At 43.1% G+C, this 19,473-nt stretch overlaps 3 protein-coding genes across 4 annotated transcripts in view; 2 read left to right on the forward strand and 1 right to left on the reverse strand.

Annotated features, from left to right (window-relative positions):
* The window catches only part of LOC149542352 (Plastid-lipid associated protein PAP / fibrillin family protein), a 124,656-nt gene that overhangs the window by 70,692 nt on the left and 34,491 nt on the right, over positions 1–19,473 (reverse strand). The window lies entirely within an intron of this gene.
* LOC149542354 (uncharacterized) lies at positions 11,462–13,770 on the forward strand. The gene is made up of 3 exons (XM_089797325.1): positions 11,462–12,976; positions 13,105–13,401; positions 13,513–13,770. Exons 1-3 carry the CDS (start codon positions 11,837–11,839, stop codon positions 13,699–13,701), a joined length of 1,626 nt encoding a protein of 541 aa, XP_089653451.1. The 5' UTR covers positions 11,462–11,836; the 3' UTR covers positions 13,702–13,770.
* Positions 13,692–14,529, forward strand: LOC149542355 (uncharacterized). The gene is made up of 2 exons (XM_089797326.1): positions 13,692–14,008; positions 14,116–14,529. Exons 1-2 carry the CDS (start codon positions 13,928–13,930, stop codon positions 14,500–14,502), a joined length of 468 nt encoding a protein of 155 aa, XP_089653452.1. The 5' UTR covers positions 13,692–13,927; the 3' UTR covers positions 14,503–14,529.

The raw sequence follows: 19,473 nt of genomic DNA on the forward strand, positions 1-19,473 counted from the left end.
GGATGATGGGAAGATAAAGCTGATGCAACAGGGTTTCAAGGGTGGGAGAGATGGATGTTGGAAATGGAGGGGGGATAATGGAGATGAAGGGAATCCATTGAAGTGTTTTGAGCGGGGGGATACTGCAAAGAGAAGTACCAGCACATAGTTTGAGCACTAGATTTAATATAGGAAAGTTGGGTAAGTACCAAGGTTACCAAGAACAACAAGGCTGGTTCACCAACGTTCCAAAGGACTGACGAACTGACTCAAAACAAACACGCAAGGATTGCCCCGGCATCGCACACGAAGCCCAAAGGAAGCAGCGTGGAACAGTCACTGGGTAACCCACAAGCAGAAAAATAAACAAAAAAACCTGATCAAGACCTTACGCGCAAATTGCCCCATTCGCAATATACAATGCTATGGGAGATCATGGCAACCATGAGGAGGGAACAAAAAAATTGCTTGGAAAAGATACGTCAAGACCCAAAAGGAAGAGTCAAAATCAAAGGAAAGCGAAAATCCAAAAGAGAACCGTTTACCAACGAGATGGGTAGGACGAGGTACTAACGGACCAAGAGCAGACTGGAGGAAAGCTATATCCTACAAGGATCGATCGGAGAGCACCTAAGTTGATGGATCTGGATGAGTGATGCGTCTGGCAAGCTGAACTAAGAAGGATAACACAGAGCAGATCTAGGTAAAGGATGCATGGGAATAGCGAACCAAGAGTGGTGCGATGTGTGCAAGATGCTAATCAAGGATGAACGAACACGAAAGCGAGGATAGATATAACGATACTAAGTGAAAGAGGATGGACAAGCTAACAGACCAAGATATGTTACAAGTGTACAAAGTGGTGTTGTGTGTGTTTTTGTGAGATGGGAATGTTTTGGAAGGGTGGGATGACCGAGAGGGGTAGTTAGGGCGCCGGGGTGGGCTATAAGGGGCGAAGAGAGGGCTAGAAGAGGTCATTTGCAGTCAGATTGAGGAGGAGATATTGTTGGTTAGGAGCTCTGCAGCGGAGATTACGATGGCGGGAATTGGGCAACCAGAGCACCGAGTGGACATAGTGCGACGAGTACGAGTACGAGGGACGCTCGATCGATCGGTAGGGTCTAAAACCTCTGTTTTTTTTGAGTAGGCATTTGTTAGATCATTCTCGTGAGAGCAGAAACGTGATCTCGCAGGCATGGGTCCAGCGGGATCAGTGGGATCGCGATCCTGCAAAAATAGCGTCAGGTGGGAGTTGTGGGAGGCACCAAACAAGTTATTGCGGGAAAGCGATCCCGGAGTGGGAAATTATGCGGGAATAGGGTAGAGTTAGCGGGATCGCGTCCCCGCAAAGAGGAACACGATTCATGTAGCGGGAACGCGTACCCGCAGGTTAAGGTCTTTGTACAGCGGGAAAGGGGGAAGAATGGGCACAGGGTAGGAACGCAATCCCGCAGGACCAAGGATCGGCGGGATAGACAATTGGAGAGACCGCGGGAACGCGCTAGTCGAATCGGGGCAAAAGGTCAAGGGTAAGAGCAGAGTCAACATCGCGATCCTGCCGAAAGATAGTTTCGCGAGAACAAGGGAGGTGAGGCTTCGCAGGAACGCTGTTTCCGCGGGAACGCGATTTTTGCAAAATAAAGGCAGAAAAAGCGGGGGTTGAGGAAAGGGAGGGTGGGAGGATAAACAAGGAGATAGAAAACTGACGTTTGGATTTGTTTTGGTGATGTGCGGTGGTCCTTGGATGCATTAGTGTCACAAGAGCGGCGAGCGGCAGTGTTGCGCGCTGGCGAGACGTTGACACCGGCCGACTAGGCGCGGATCGAGGCGGTCAGGCTATGCTACCTGGCGAGGTTGCCCCATACCCGCACCTACATGACGATGGTCACAGCATTGTGTGAGAGATGGCACAGTGAGACAACGACGTTCCACCTACCGATGGGGGAGATGACGGTGATGCTGGAGGATGTGTATCGCATATTTAGATTGCCAATGCGGGGGACGCCAGTCATGGCGACCAAAGAGATGACAGCAGAGGCGGCCGTACAGAGACTGGTGGGGCCTGGAGTGGAGTACAGGATCCGACGAGGACAGTTCGCACTAGACGAGCATCTGGATCACGTGACGGTGGAGAGGCGGATCTACTTCTATGTTCTAGGGTTGGTTTCGGGGTACATTGCCCCAGATACAGGTGGTACAGGGGTTACGCTAGCATTGATTCCAGTAGTGATGCAGATTGTGGATGCGGAACACCCAGCGGCATGGGGTTCATTGATGTTGGCCGAGCTATACCGGGACCTACATCAAATAGTATACCAAGGTGGTGGCCGATAGGGGAGGAGTATTGGGTTCCCTACATTATTACAGGTATGGGCGTGGGAGCATATTGCAATGCTCAAGCCATTGGGGCGTAGAGATAGGCAGCCAAAGGAGCCAGTGGCATACAGCTGGGCTGAGCCATTGACATACCACCACACGGATTCAATGGACTACTGGAGAGTGCGGATTGATGAGATAGTGACAGTGGTATGGAGGCCATACATGGGCCTGAAACCGTGGGCAAACAGGGCAGGTGTGGAGGTGGGGAGGTTACAGACGGAGGTGGGCCGGATGGAGGGGAGGTTGGATGCCGTGACTTTGGAGCGGCAGAAGGTGCAAGCGACACTAGACGCCCTTCAACAGGAGCGAGATAGGCTGGTGGTGGAGGTGGTGACCTTACGGGCACAGGTGGCAGTGGGAGGGGGTTTGGATGAGCTGCGGAGACTACAAGCAGAGATGGAGGATTTGAGGGAGAGGGCTGGATTCTACCGGGGGAGGTACCATGCCACAGTGCCAGCATCACAGATTGAGCATTACAGGCGACCGACTCGGTCAGGGACAGCAGGTACCCACACAGGGATGCAGGGAGGAGGGGAGAGTGGATGGAGCACTAGGGGGGAGAGTACAAGCGAGTCCCAGCGCACAGGGCATAGTCAGAGGGCAGGGCCAAGCCAGCGGCGGGGGATGAGGGAGGAGGCAGAGAGCTCCGGGACAGGGGGAGGACTGATGAGGCCACCACCTCCACTACCAGCAGCACCAGGGGCCGGAAGAGGGGTAGAGGAGGAGACTGGTGATGCAGGGACGATGGGTTGACCATCAATGAGCAGGTGACCTTTTGGGATACTAAGTACTCTCTATATATATATCGGCTTTTTTGAGACACATGGAGATTTTGTGCAGGCTCAGACCCGTTTGTATGATATGGACATTGTACACTGATGGACTGTTATTCTTTCATTCTTTCATTGATATATAGATCGGATGATTCTGGTGATATATGTGTTTATGGACTGGTGATGTTATGTATAGTGGTTGATAGTGATGTTTTGATGGTATTGCTGACGATTGGTGATGCAGGATGCGATTTGTGCTATGATTTTATGATTTTGCTGACAGTTTTTGATACAGGATGTGATTTTTGATGACATTGTATACACGATATAATATGATTTTGATGTGTTTTAGCTATGATAGTGCAGATATGATGTGATGTGATTTTTATCTATGATATCACAAATGTGATGTGATTTGATGTGATCCTTGATGATATGTTTTTATGATATTTGTAGATGTGATGATGATGAGATTTTCTGTATGATAGATGTGATAGGTTTTTGATACGATCCTGATGATGTGATGTGGCTTATGATGGATGTGATGTGATCCCAGAGAATTGATTGCTTTGGAGAGTATCTAATATGATGTTGTATGATGATAAGTACAAACTATAAAATAAGTGACAAATGTAAAATGAATCACGAACTAAAGGATAAACAATAGATTTTATGATATGAAAAATGAAGATAATGTCATGACATCTAGGATATGTTAACACAAACTAAAGATGGATGAAAGATTGAAAAATGAATCACAAAATAAAAGATAAAAAATAAAAAATAAAATAAAAATAAAAAAATAAAAAAATGAAGTACAACTTAATGATGAACTACAATGCTAAAATGAAACCTAGCCTAATGATAAATGCTAAAATGAATCATAAGCTAATGATGAGTGACTATGCTAAAATGAATGATAATCTAATAATGAATAACTATGCTAAAATGAACCAGAATCTAATGATGAATGACTATAATGCTAAAGCTTAAATAAACTAAAAGAGAGAACAGTAAATTTATGATATGCTAAAAAGAACACAAACTAAAAGATACACCTGAGATTTATGATAAGCATGTGAGAATAACATAAAAAATCGAATGCAATGATATTCCGAGATATGGTAAAGGGATACAAGCTATGATAATACAACATACTAGATTCTAGGAGATGCAAGATAAACAATGATGGTGGAATAGGATAACCAATGCTTGACTTATGATAGCGTTCTATGATATGGAAAGTGATCATAGGAGATACTGACACTAAGGAGAATAATGTTGGAAAAAGAGTGACCAACAAACTTGCAGTCAGGAGGATAGCAGAGATTTTAGCGCTAGGATAGTAACTCATGATAGGGATCACATCATGATGAGAATGAAAAAGAATTGATGTTCAAGGTTTTGAATCAAATGATTCTGAGGGTGGAAAAAGTGATAGTTCAAGGGAGAGGGGTGATGACAAGGAGGAGGATACCAAGGGTTCTGAAAAAAATAAAAGTGAGGCGTAGGGGAAGCTTGAGCATGGGGTACTTTGTGAGGAAGTACCACTATGTAGTGTGAACACTTTATTTGATATAGGATTGTTAGGGATCTGCCAAGGTTACTAAGAACGTCAAGGCCTTTTCCCCAAAATTCCATAGGACTGACTCAAACAGGCACGCAAGGATTGCCCTAGCATCACACGAGTCTCGAAGAGATCAGTGTTGGAATGATGCTGGATGATCCACAAGCAAACGAGATTACCCAAGTGCATCATGTTTTATCAAAAGATGAAAACATGTTTGAAATATGCAAGGATAATATCAAACTAACTCACAAGCAGCAAAAGACTGTGATCGAAACCAACCTCCTTAGTTGTCCCAGTCAAAACACACCATGATATGAAATGATCATGGCGATCTTGAGGAGGAAACAACAAAAGATACGTGGAAACAATCAACCAAAAACAAAAACAACAAAAGATTCCACAAAGTGAAAAAGGAACCTTTTGCCAAAGAGATCAACTGATGAGCTACTGACAGGTTGTAACAAGACCTGGATAGTATGTACAAGTATGATAAGTTAAGGACATGGGAACTCGCGATAACAAAACACAGTAGTAGGTATATGCATGACGGGGGAAAGCTCAGGATGAGGAGATAGCGTTGCTATGATACATGGGTTTGTTTAGGTGGGATTATGTAAAGCGCGATTTATGTACAAGGGTCCGGATATTGCTGTATTCACATAGGTATGGTACATGGGAGACAAGGGTTAGTGCAGGGGTATGAGACACATGTTATATGGGTTGTATATGCTACATATGGTAAAGTACAAGGATAAAAAGCACTTGATAGGGTAGATCTAGCAGAGTACAATGGTAGGATACATCGAGTATGATACATGGGATGCTATAATACAAGAATGAGGTGGGATGTTGCATAGTGCAAAGTGCTAGAGGATGATGTTACGAAGCATGGTGAATAACAATAAGGAACACCTTGGAAAAGCGGGGGGGATGAGTGATATATTATGGAGAGGTGATAAAGGGGTGTGTGTCGATGATAGATAATGGAAGAGTTGTAGTACACCTGGCGCCTATTTGCTAGGTTTTCACCAGGGACCTATCCAAGGCGCTTGAATTGCCAAGTTTTCACCATTGGACGCTTTATTTATTTTGTGCCTTTTTTCTTTCCTTGATTTGCAAATTCTGTCCTTAGGCGTAGAATTTCTTGAGGTGAATAATGTTGGTAGGATCATTTAGGACTTCACCTTCAAGGGTAGATAGTTAATAGACTCCTGAGCCAAAAGATGCTGTGACCACATAAAGACCAAGCCAGGGGGCTCGAACTTGCCTTTCTTTTCTCTGTCAGCTTGAACCTTCATATTCTCTTTAAGGACCATGTCACCTTCCTGAAAACTGTGCGGATGGACTTTCCTGTTGAAATTGCGCTTGAGGCGACTTTGATAGACCATAAGGTGGTCATAGGCCTATTGCCTTTTTTCATCAAGTAGATCAAGTTGAGTAAGTCGAGCCACTCTATATTCTTCATCAGATATTTGTCCTCAAAGAGAAATGCGAAGTGATGGGAGTTCAACCTCAATAGGTAGGACTGCTTCAGCACCATAGACCAGGGAGTATGGAGTTGTGCCAGTGGTTGTACGGAATGAAGTGCGGTATGCCCATAGGGTGGGATTAATTTGCAAATGCCAATCACAGCCGGAGTCATTGACAACTTTCTTGAGGATTCTGAGCAGGGTTTTATCAGTTGCCTTTGCTTGACCATTACCTTGTGGGAAATACGGGCTAGAAAAGCAGTGGTGGATGTGAAGGGAAGTGCACAATTCCTCCATATTTAGGTTTTCAAAATTACCTCCGTGGTCTGTGAAAATGGTAGTTGGGATGCCAAAGCGACATATGATATGATACAATATAAACTTGGACACCTGAACTCCCGTGGCAGTAACAAGGAGAACTGCTTCGACCCACCTAGTGAAATAATCAGTGGCGGTGATTATCCACTTGTGCTCTTCTGAAGAAAGTGGCGCAATAAGACCAACAAGATCAAATCCCCAACAGGCAAAAGGCCATGGTGGTGCAATGGGTTGCAAGTCCTGTGCTGGAGCCCAGATTAAATTAGCATGTTGTTGACAAGGTAAACATCGTTTCACAAATTCACATGCATCCTGTTCTAGAGTAGGCCAACAATATCCAGCCCGAAGGATCTGCTTTGCTAGCACCATCCCGCTCGTGTGAGCACCACAAAGTCCAGCATGTACCTCTTTGAGAGCCATCGCAGCCTCATTTTGATCTAAACATCGAGAGAGAGTATCATGATAACCATGACGATATAGGGTTTGGGCGATGATAGTGTAATGGGAAGCTTTGCGAATAAGGTTTTGGCGTTGGGTTCGTGTGAGGTGAGGAGATATGATACTATTTAGTAGGTAAGCATGAATTTCATGGTACCATGGAGATTGGGGACCAACCAAGATACAGACCTGTGTTGATTCATCATTCTCATATGCAGGTTCATGCAGCTGCTCAACCAAGAATTCATATTGCGTAGCTTCGTGTGGTATTTCCAAGAGAGAACCAATAGTAGCCATAGCATCAGCTGCCTTATTCTGGAATCTAGGTATCTGTATGAACTGGATCTGAGTGAAATGCTCCTTTAATTGATCAACCAGATCCTTGTAAGGTAGTAACTTGTCATCCTTGGTTTGATATTCATTCAAAGCTTGTTTGATGATAAGCTGAGAATCACCATAGACCTGAAGCTCTGTGATATTCCATTCAATGGCAATTTTTAGTCCCGCAACAAGGGCCTCATACTCTGCAATGTTATTGGTACACCGAAATTGTTGCTTGAAAGATTTAGGAATATAATCGCCTTGAGGTGTAACCAAGAGTATGCCCACACCGGAGCCATGAGATGTATAGGAGCCATCAAAATATAACTTCAAGAGTGATTGTTTTTCTATCAAACAGAGGTATTCGTCTGGAAATTCCATGATGAATGGGTGATCTACAACTAAGGGTGCATCAGCCAAGTGATCTGCAATAGCCTGGCCTTTGATGGCCTTTCTGTCAACATATTGAATGTCAAACTCACTAAGAAGCATAACCCATTTTGCCAAGCGTCCGGTGAGTACTGTATGAGAGAGCATATATTTCAATGGATCAATCTTTGATATCAGTTGTACAGTATGACTCAACATGTAGTGACGTAGCTTCTGGGTGGCAAACACCACTGCTAAGCATGCCTTCTCCATTGGCGTGTAGTTGAGCTCATAGCCCACTAATGTTCGGCTGATGTAATAAATGGCTCGTTCCTTTCCTGCATCGTCAAGTTGTGCTAGCAGAGCACCTAATGCTGTGGGAGTAGCTGTGATGTACAATATGAGGGGGTGCCCCGCAACTGGAGGAACCAAAATAGGTGGATTAGCTAAGTATTGCTTGATGAGCTCAAAATTGCGCTGGCAAGCTGGGTCCCATTTGAAATTTTGATCTTTCTTAAGCAGGTGAGTAAAAGGTTGACACTTATCAGCAAGCTGAGAAATGAACCGCCGGACTGATTGGAGTTTTCCTTGCAAAGAACGAAGGTGCCTGAGTGTCTTAGGAGGAGCCATATCCATGATGGCTTTGACCTTCTTAGGGTCAATCTCAATACCGCGCTGTGACACAATGAAGCCTAGGAGCTTTCCTAAAGTAACACCGAAGACACACTTCTTTGGATTTAGCATGAGACGATATTCTGCCAGTCGGTTGAACACTTCCTCGAGGTGAGATAAGTGATCCAAAGCATTGAGAGACTTGACTAGAATATCATCCACGTAATCCTCAAGTATCTTATGGATTAGGTCATGGAAGATGACCGTCATCACGCACTGATAGGTTACCCCGGCGTTCTTTAACCCAAATGGCATCATATTGTAGCAGAATGTGCCCCAAGGTGTAGTAAACGCAGTCTTATGCTGATCTTCTTCTGCTATATGAATCTAATTATATCCAGAGAAACCATCCATTAGTGATAGGAGTTCATGACCTGCGGTAAGATCCACAATCATGTCAATATTTGGCAATGGAAAGTCATCCTTCGAACAAGCTTTATTAAGATCCCAAAAATCGGTGCAAATTCTGATATCACCAGAGGGCTTGGTAACAGGTACCATATTAGAAATCCATTCAGAATAATCTATTGGTCGAATGATTTTGGCCTCTAACAACCTCTCTAGCTCTGCTTTGACTAATAAAGCCACTTTGGGGTGCATTTTTCGAAGTTTCTGCTTGACGGGCTTGGCCCCTGGATCCACTGCCAGATGGTGTACAACTAGTTTGGGGTCCAACCCCGGCATATCCTGATATGACCATCCAAAGCGGCCTATATTTTCACGGAGAACTTCAAGAAGATCTGCTCGTTCAGGTGGTAAAGAGGCTGTGATGTATGTGATATGTGGTATCTCTGCCAGACTGATATTTATAGGCCGAGTTTCTTCTGTCAAAACTGAAGATATAGGAGGTCGATGCTCTTGGGGGGGAAGGATGAAATCTCCATCCTCAGGTGCCTCTGAGAGGTTTTCACCGTTGGATACGTCCTTTATTTTTGTTTCATTTTTTGAGTCACCCAATGGCGCTCCAGAGGAGTTTTCACCATGGGATGTTTTTCTTTTATCCTTTTGCTTTTTTGTTCCTTTTAGAATTTCATTTTTGCGACTAGAGATTTCCTCCTCCCCGAAGTAACCTGCAGGATCCAGTTTGTAGACATACGCCGATGGTGGAGGCAGCCATTTATGTGGCATTTCTGCCCCCATGAATTTAAGGAGCACGTGCTCGGTAGAGAACTCGTCAACATGAACGACACTTGGTTGGTCCCAATCTATGAGTTCGGGGTGAGCGAGGGGGAGGTCTATGAGATTCAAGGATAACTGGCAGACCACAGAGGCTCCAAGGATTATTTTGTCAAGGAAAATATCGTCGTAAGCTTTCTTTTCAACTTCCTCAGGGATGTCTTCAACCTCAACGAGAGTGTTTTGGATGTTCATAAAGGCGTGGCCTTCCGTTGTAGTGCCCCCAATTGCGAGGAGTCCATAGCCCAGGCCTTTGGTTTTCTGCCCTTGGTGTGCTTCTATAGGCTATCTCATACCTGATTCCTGGTAGCCTAAACCACCTCCTTGATAATCCCATTGCTCTATGGCCAAGCGATGTGACCAGGGATATTTCTGTTTAAAGTGATCGAGAAGTGCTTCGCTCTTTGTATAAACATGTGTTAATGTCTGGTGTGTTTTCTGCTCCATCAAGGATACCTTTGGTGACAAATGTGGTAAGGCCCAACTACTGAAGTCGAGAGGTGGTTTCTGGTATAGGCCCTTGATGTATTGGGCGTCCTTGAGTATGTGGGTCAAGTGGTAGAGCGCCAACAGCAAAAGCATCTATGAGACTATACTCGCCACAACCTTGGTAGTTGATCTTAATTGTGGAGAGAGTGGAGGCTAAAATGGTGTCTAAATCATGGCAGGTGCCAGAGGAGCTGGCCATGGTGGTGCCAATTTCGATCCCAGGACAGTGATTGGTGTATGAAGTTTCAACCGCACTGCAATAAGCAAAGGGTTCAGGATCTGCGTGGATGGTTATCTCAGTGCCATTATGCGAAAATTTGACGCACTGATGATATGTGGATGGAACGGCCTTCATGGCATGAATCCATGGACGACCGAGGAGGATGTTATATGGAAGATTAAGATCAACTACATGACAAGGTGTTTCTTGAGTGGCTGGGCCGACTCTGATAGGGAGCAAGATGGTTCCTTCATAAGTACGCTCCAAATTGTCATATGCCTTGATGGTGATCACCTCATTGATGATATCTGCTTCAGTATATCCTGCCTGCTTGATGAACTTTAGAGTACATAGGTTTAGAGCCGATCCATTATCTATCATGACACGTTTAATTGCAAAGTTAGAAACCATAATAGCGATGCGAAGTGGGAGGATGTGATCGAGTTCAATTGTTGGGATATCAGTGTTTTGAAAGATAAGGCACATGAAGCTGAAAGATGGCTAACCAAGTTGCGAAACTCAGTGGCGTTTATGTCGGAGGGGACGTGTGACTCACGTAGAGGTTGTCAAGGATCTCTTGATAAAGTGGGCTTGTCCGTAAGAGATCTAGGATGGAGATCTAGGCTGGCATGTTTCCAAGGTGTTTCAAGATGTTATACTGTGGCCCTAGTGAAGGTGATTCTGATGGAGATGTTCGAGATGGAGGTGGTCGTGCTGATGGTGGTCAGATTTGTGTGGATACAGGTGGACCAGCTATATTGAGTCGCGTCCAATGGGTAGCAACTGCACACTGAGTGTCTAGGCCTTTGATATTGATGACATTGATAGATGGTTCAACTTGGGATATGCAACCAATTAAGCTACCATAGTCTAAGTATGCTGAGGTATAATTTTGAGACGTGTCTCGGTTGTCACCTTGTTTACCCGAAGCATTGTTAGGTTTGTTGACAGGAGGGTTTGCAGGTGCCTTTCTCGGGTTCGTGTTATGAGGAGGGAAAGCATTTTGATACATCATTAATCCTGCATTAGGTGAGGGTTGTGCCCCCACTGTGATCTCTTTCCGACTTAGTTACCGGATTCGCCTGGAAAAGGCCGGATCCGGGCTCGGGTCCGATTCGGATCCAGATCCACGTATGGATCCGTGAGGATTCGGGCAGGATTCTTAATCCTGCCTGTGGATCCGTAAGGATCCGCGGCCCGCGGATCCTTACAGATCCACAGGCAGGATTACGAATCCTGCCCGGATCCTTGAGGATCCACGTGCGGATCCGCGTGAATCCGCAGCAATGAAGGAGGAGAATGCAAAAACGTGGGCCCATTATCATTTTTTAATGTTTTTTTTTTGCCCTAAAGGCCCTAAACCCTAAAAACGACCCTCTAAATCACAATGCAAGTTCATTTGCTCTCTATTTTGCTCTCTATTTTGCTCTCTCATTTTGCTCTCTCATACTTGCTAGTTTGAAGTGAAGTGCTTGGATTCGAAGGAGATCGGTTGTGGAGCTTCAAATACCTTGCAAGAAGTGTTTAAGGTATGCATTTCAACCATATTCTTGAATTCTTTCATAGATTATTGATTTATTTTTAGTTTTCCAAATTTTCAAGTTTTTGTGCAAGTGTGAAGTATGGTTTTCTTTCACTTTTTCTAGATTGCAAGAATAGAACAATGAGTAGTCAAGGCTCAGTGGGTGGGGGTGGGGCTGCATCACCAAGCTTCAAAATTGATAAGGGGTCTCCTTTATGGAGACACACAACAAGAGTTGCACAATGTCCTGGGGATGGGGCATACATATGGAAATGTAATTTTTGCAACATACAACATAGAAGCTCCTATTCCCGAGTGAAACTACATTTTTTGGGCCCTACGGGTGAAGGAATTCACATGTGTCAAGGTAGTGATAAGAAGGGATTACCAGCTGCACAAATAGCAGCATTAGCAAAAGAGCAAGATGATGCTGATAGAGCAGTTGCAAAAGCAAAACGTGGTGCTTCCCAAAAAACAAATATACCAACACCATCATTTGATCAAACAAACACAAGAACACATCCTTTTTTGCCTATGCCAACTACAAATGATGAAGATGAAGACCCATCTCCACTCACCCGCAAGAGAGGCCCACTAGATAGGGCATTCCAAATTGAAAAGAGAGACATTGCTGATCACAAAATTGGACGTTGTTTAATTGCAAATGGTGTTTCATTTAATTTTGCTAGATCACCTTATTTTAGGGAGATGGTGGAAGCAATAAATGATGCACCCCATGGTTACAAACCGCCTGGTTATGAGAAGTTGCGCACTACCATATTACATGATGAGAGGAAAATTGTAGAGGCTCAACTTCAACCAATAAGAGATTTTTGGGTTCAATCGGGTGTGTCTATTATTTCGGATGGTTGGAAAGATTGTAGAAACCGTCCATTGATCAATGTTATTGCTGTATGCCCTAAGGGGGCAATGTTCTTGAAGGCAGTTGATTGTGAAGGGCAAGTGAAAGATGCAGAATTTATTTCACGCATTTTCATTGATGCCATAGAGTCAGTGGGTCCTAATAATGTTGTTCAAGTGGTCACGGACAATGCAAAAGTTTGCAGGGCTGCAGGGATAATTGTAGAGTCTAGATATGATCATATCTTTTGGACACCATGCACCGTCCACTCTCTCAATTTAGTGATGAAAGCAATTGGCACCGAAATAGATTGGGTGAAAAGGATATATGAGGAAGCTGAAGAGATTCAAATGTTTGTGACAAATCACCACATGTCACAAGCAATTTTTAGGAGTTTCTCGGACTTGGAGTTATTGAAGGTAAATTTTTATATTTAATATATAATTGAATATTATTGGATTCCACAATTATTAATTTTTGTTGTTGTTTACATTAACATGTTTTAATTTTTAAATGTTTTACTAACTTGAGTTTAACATGTTCTTAGGTTGCTGAAACCCGCTTTGCCTCTCACACAATCGTCTTGAGACGACTTGTGAAGGTAAAAGAAGCATTGAAGCATATGGTCTTTAGCCCCCAATGGGGCATTTGGAAGAATTCCAATACAGCAAGGGCTTTAAATGTGAGAAGAATGATACTAGATGAGGATTGGTGGGGTCTTGTGAGTTATGTGTTGGAAATCACCGATCCAATAATGGCAATGCTTCGCTTCGCAGATAGTGATGAGCCATGCCTTGGGGATATTTATGATTCCATGGATAGTATGCTGGAAAAAATTAAAATGGTAAGTTTTACGCTCTTTTACAACAATTTTTTATTTGAGAGATATCTAGATTCTAAAGTTTAAATTGACATATTCACTAATTATAATTATTATTCATATTTCATATCTTAGGTCATACAGAGGAGGGAGAATGATCCTGAGGACACCCTTTACAAGAAGGTGGAAAAAATTGTTCATCATCGATGGAACAAGATGACCACACCTTTGCACCTCCTTGCATATGCTCTATCCCCGAGGTACTGTAGTTCTTATCAAATGTTTGTGCTTATTTTATCCAATGTTTGTGCTATTGATATTTGATAGTGTTCAATTGTCTTTTGTTATCCCCAAGTACCATAGTGCAGATGTACTTCGCCTTCCAGGTAGAGTGCCACCATTTAGAGATGCAGAGGTTGCAGATGGATATAAGAGGGCACTAGCTAAGATATTCCAAGATCCAGAGATTGGGGCAATTGTGAGGAGTGAATTTGCTGCTTTCAACTCAGGTGAGGATTTCGACCCTATTGCCATAGCAGACCAAAGCAGGATGGGTGCCATCAAATGGTGGTACCTTCATGGGCAAGCCTTCACGTACCTCCAACCTCTTGCCATAAAGGTCCTATCCCAAGTAAGTTTGTAAAATTAAGCTTAAGGTTAATATTCTCAATTCCTTGAATTTATTATTTAATTTATTTATCTTGATTGTTGTATTGATAATTTTTAATTTCTCTTTAGGTTGCCAGCTCTTCTGCCGCTGAGCGGAATTGGAGTACTTACTCCTTTATCCACTCAATCAAACGCAACCGGTTGGCTCCAAAAAAATCAGAAGACCTTGTGTTCATTCACAACAATTTGCGCTTGTTGTCACGGAAGGATCCTAAGTACAAGAAGGGGCCCGAAAAGCTTTGGGATGTAGCACCCGAGACTCCTGATTTAGATATGACCATCCGAGATCTTGCTAGATCCACTTTGATTGATGTGGATGATGAGGAGGAGGATTATGAGTTAACAATCCCCTCTACTACTAGTGGTTTGGGTTCCTCTACTAATACAGATGCAGCACTTGCAGCTCACCAGTACCCCTCTGATGCGGATTTTCTTGAAAATCCATTTGATGATTAAATAAAAAACTTTAGTGTTGACTCTTAACTCTTTTATGAGTAAATCATGTTATAAACTTTAAGTTTAATGATCTATATTTTGAATGTTACAAGCTTTCACTTTCAGTAATTCAATGTGAATGTGTTGATTTTCTTTATAATCGTGAAAATAGATTAATTATCGATGTCATTGATCAAGTATACTAGATTCATACTATGAAATGATTTAGTTTTAGAATTATGTATATTTCTCTTTTTTTTAGTATATATAATGCATATATATATATATATATATATATATATATATATATATATATATATATATATATATATATATATATATATATATGCACGAATCCTCCACGAATCATAATTGGGAAAAAAAAAAAATCCCGAATCCACGGATCGGATTCACATCCCCGAATCGGATTCGTGTCACGAATCGGCAACTAAGCTTTCCGATCAATGAGGTCCTGTACATAATCCTTAAGTTGCATGCATTTAAGGGTAGTGTGCCCTTTGACACGATGGAATTTGCAATATTCATTATCTTTGTACCAGGATGCTCTAGATTGATTAGGTTCCAAGGGTTGTGTTTGTGGATACCGAACAAGGTTATCTTTGGCCAATTTTTCGAAGATTGTATCAAGAGGTTCCCCCAATGGGGTGTATGTTCGTGGTTGCCTCTAAACACGGGGTTTACTTCCTACCGACAATGTGATAGCATTAGTTTGATTATGAGGAACAGGTATTTGCTGATGAGTTTGCACGGGTGGCTAGTGATACACAGGAGGTTGTTGTTGATAAGTTTGTTGTTGGCAAAATGTGGTGGGAACACTGGTAGCCACCCCAACAATATGGACCTGTCGAGTGTCAGTGGCACCATCTGTCACTGTATTCTTGTTTTTGTTCCAATATTGGCTTTTGTCATTGCTCGAACTGCAGTCCTGGGTGTTTTCTTTGTACAATCTGATGACACCATCCTTAATGAGGCCTTGCTCGAGGCCCATTCATTTCTCTTTGATGTCCTTGTATGTTTGCAAACAGTTCATAACCATATGATGAGCGAGGCTAGGGTGTGCGTTGTTTATGAACATCTTGACAAGATGGCGCTCAGGGATGGTACAACAGATCCTTGTTGTGAGGATCTGCCAGCGTTGTAAGTACTTTGTAAGGCTTTCCCCTCCCTTTTGTTTGGTGTGGACAAGGTCTACTACAAATAATTCAATTTCAACGAGATGGGTATACTAAGCAACAAAGGCCTCAGAAAGTTCTACAAAAGTTTTAATAGTACCTTGAGGGATACGACAAAACCATTCCAAGGCTAGTTCTACTAGGCTTTTGGAAAAGAGCCGCATGAGGAACACATCATTATAAGCTACCTCCTGACAATGCATATAGAATTCCTTAACATGTGTGACTGGATCACTCTTCCCCCTAAATTTGTCAAACTTTGGCATCTTGAAATGTTTAGGAAATGAAGTCAAAGTGATAGTCCTATCAAAAGGGTATGGGCAATCATTTTTCAAATTTGAAAGTTTTGGTGTCCATCCCATCCTTGAGGGCTTTGAGAGCATTTTTCATCTCTTCCCATTCAAACTTTACAGGTGGAGGAGTGGGTGCCCCCAGTCCAGGTGCCCCCGGTGTAGGATACGTGCCAGAATCTGAAATGTGATATGGAGAACTCTGATGACCATATGGTGTCTGTGAAAAAACGGTTTGCATAACTGGCGGAGTGGATGCTATGGTTTGTTGGAATGTGGGTTGTGCATACTATTGCATTTGCTGAGGTGGATGTGGTAGATAACTATGAGGTTGCTTCCCTATGAGGTAGTTCTGTGTGGGTGCTTGGACATACTGCTGATGTGAAGACTACGGCTGAAATGGTGGTAATGCAGATAATGCTTGTGCTATGCTCTGGGAATATATACCATGCCCAATATATGTGGGTTGTGCGCCTGTTTGAGAGTAGGACTGATTTGAAGTAGGCGCAAGGTAGTTAATTTGCGGCAAAGTGTTTACTGTAGGGAACAATAGTGGCGGTGGATTTGGGCTATTGCCTAGAAGTGGCATGGAGAAATAGTTGGTGAGGGGTGGGAGTGAATAGCTATGTGAAGCAGTGGATGACAGCGTCAGAGGTGCGGACGTGACTGTAGTGCTAAGGGGAAGACTAGTGATAGGTGCCTGTGTCGCAATAATATTCCAAGGTCCCAAAGGAAATGCGGCTGAAGAGCTTTGGCTAGTTACAAAGGGGTTGATAGTGATGTTTGGTGGGATGGAAGATGAGGTATTGGACCCTAATGGTGGTATTTGAGTAGCAAATGGACTAGATGTGATATGGGGTGAAAGCGAAAAGGTAGTGCTGCTAAATGCAAATGGAGGATTTGGTGGAGCGGAAAAATGAGTGGTGGAAACAGTTGCAAATGGTATACTTGAGGTTGGTTGAGATGTAGTATGCACTAATGGTTGAGTGAGAATGGGATGAGCGTTCTAAGGAATGGGAACCGGCACCTAGGTCGAGGGGATATTTGGGTCTATTGGTTCTACCTGAGGTGGTTGCCATCCAAACAATGGGTGAGTAGGATCTGTTATGTTGATAGGTGGTAGACGTCCAAACTCAAAGACACCAACATTGTCCCACAAGAAATTTGCCATGATGGTTTCCTTGTTGCGCTCTATGATACGATGGTAGCATGACCAGGTTGGTTCATAAAAGCCTCAATATCTATGGATGATCCTGGTTCCTCTGGGATTTGCGGTGGTGGGTCTGATGGTGTCAGGGATACTACAGAGTACGGCTAAGCTCGGGAGGTGTTACCACTATGACTAGGATCCATGTCTTTTTTTCGTGTGTGCCTACCAAAACGTGTGGTGGGTGGCATGAAAGGATGCTTTTCCTAAAGATGCAAATGCAGCGAGGGATGATACTAAGGGTGTCTAAATGATATGGTGCTAAGTGCAAGAAACCTGTGTTTTCCTAAAATATGAATGTGGGAAATGTGATGGTGATGCAAATAAGTGTGACCCTAACCTTTGGCTCAAGGTGATGTGGGACACCAAAAACAACCTATTCCTAGCAAAATGTTGTGTTTCAAGGATACTCAAGATGATGAGAGATGTGATGCAAAAATGTTTCTGAGTGAGGAAATAATGCTAAGATTTTATCAATGCAGGTGGAGGATTCTTCTTCAACAACCTAAGATGAGAGGAGATGGTCTAACTTCAAATGCTTGAATGGGATAGTGCAATTCCTAGATGAGAGACTAAACCTATAAGTGTGTAAGTGTGTGCAGAAAAGGAAGGACCTAATCAGAATGAGTAACAGTAGAGTTGTCGATAAGGCTCATATTAACACCACGTCGAAGGGTTAGGTTTTGGATTTTGTAGTCCCATTCAATTTGCAATGCTACCTCAGCTCTGTCTTTCTCAATTTGATCCAATTTGGCAATCCTAGGGTTAGGGGTATGTTTCTTATGCTCTGCTTCGATTTCCTTATAGGCTGGTATTTGAGGAAGCTTAGCCTTCTTAAACTTACTCTTGGGATGGCTTGACATGAGATATTCCCAAGGATTAAAATCACAACCGTGGGGTTCTTGGAGGTAGTGACTACGCTAAGTGCCCTAAGCTAGGATTGACCAAGTTTGACAAACATTCATTCAACAAGTAAAAGATCAAGCAATAGATAGGAACAACCAAATAGAAGTTTTGATTTTCAGAATGTGATACTTGCGCCAAGGAGTGTGTATGTTTTTACAAATGTTTCGAGCAATCACTTCAAGCACATGAACATCCTAGATGGTTGGCTACAAAGCTGACAGTTGGTTTATCTGAAGAGTCCTCGATATACGCAAAGTACGTGAGGCCCAAATCCGTAGATGAAACCAAAAAAATGTCACAAAGCCGAGAGGAGCGGTAACCCACTTCTCCTCTTTCACTTCTCAAGGGTATAAAGTTCCTTGAGGCTTAGCCCGAGTGAAAAAATCTTGATCCCAAGAGAGGTGTCTTTGGATTCACCTCCCGATCTTTATACTCCGCCGGAAGGCTGGAGTTGAAGTCGTCCCAAGGGGTGATGAAATCCCCAAGCAGGCCCCCTAAAACTAAAAACAAGGTTTTGGATCCTGGTCTTATGCACCCAAGATGGCCCGCAAAAGCGACAAGGGGAGAGAAGATTTGGATGACCTTGGGCTAAAAAGCAGAATTCTTTCACCAACTAATTCTTAGATTGTCTGATCTATTGAAAACACAAGTGATTAAGATATAGATGTTCAATTCCAACTTTGAGATGCATCAACGAAAGTAACATCGGTCGAAGAATGCAAGCAAGAAGAAGAGTTATGGTCTGCAAATTAAATCTCGCGCGCCCGGAGGCCCTCCTCATCAATTGATTTTTGTTCAGTTTTAAAACCCAAGCTTGAAGTGTGATCGATTTAATCTAGATTTTTGGATATTCAAGAAATCTTACAAATTAAGACAAACCCTCAAAAACCCAATGAGTAGAGTTTGATTGTGGAACACTTAATACCTTTTTCAAGTGGACCCATCGCCCCGAGTATGGTGCTGAGATTGCAACCAAAGGGTTTGAATTGATGGGTGGTTAGAAAAATGGTGAGTCCAATGATACACTACTCAATTTGATTTTTGTTGATTTGTTTTTAACTTAACAAATTTCGTAAGTGTTCAAAAATCAAACTTGCCTAAGTTGCATGCAAAAGAGAGATTTGTTTGTTCTTTTTAAAGCACCAAATGAAATGTGCAATTTGTACCTAGTGATTATGCAAACAAGTCAATTTCTTCTAACTTAGAAGCATTCAAAACAATGACTAAACACAACAGCCAAAGTTAGGCAACATTCCCGCAGAGAAAAGGCGAGAAACAACGTTCTCGCGAGGGTACCCGCGTTCCCGCACACGGGTTTGCGATCCCGCAAACTTTCTGTTCGCGGGAATGACAATCCCGCCACGATTTTGGATCGCGGGAATGACATGAAAGACTG

Source organism: Cupressus sempervirens, chromosome 8 (genome assembly GCF_028749045.1).
Source record: "Cupressus sempervirens isolate cs-2001-9-10 chromosome 8, ASM2874904v1, whole genome shotgun sequence".
Taxonomy (NCBI): domain Eukaryota; kingdom Viridiplantae; phylum Streptophyta; class Pinopsida; order Cupressales; family Cupressaceae; genus Cupressus; species Cupressus sempervirens.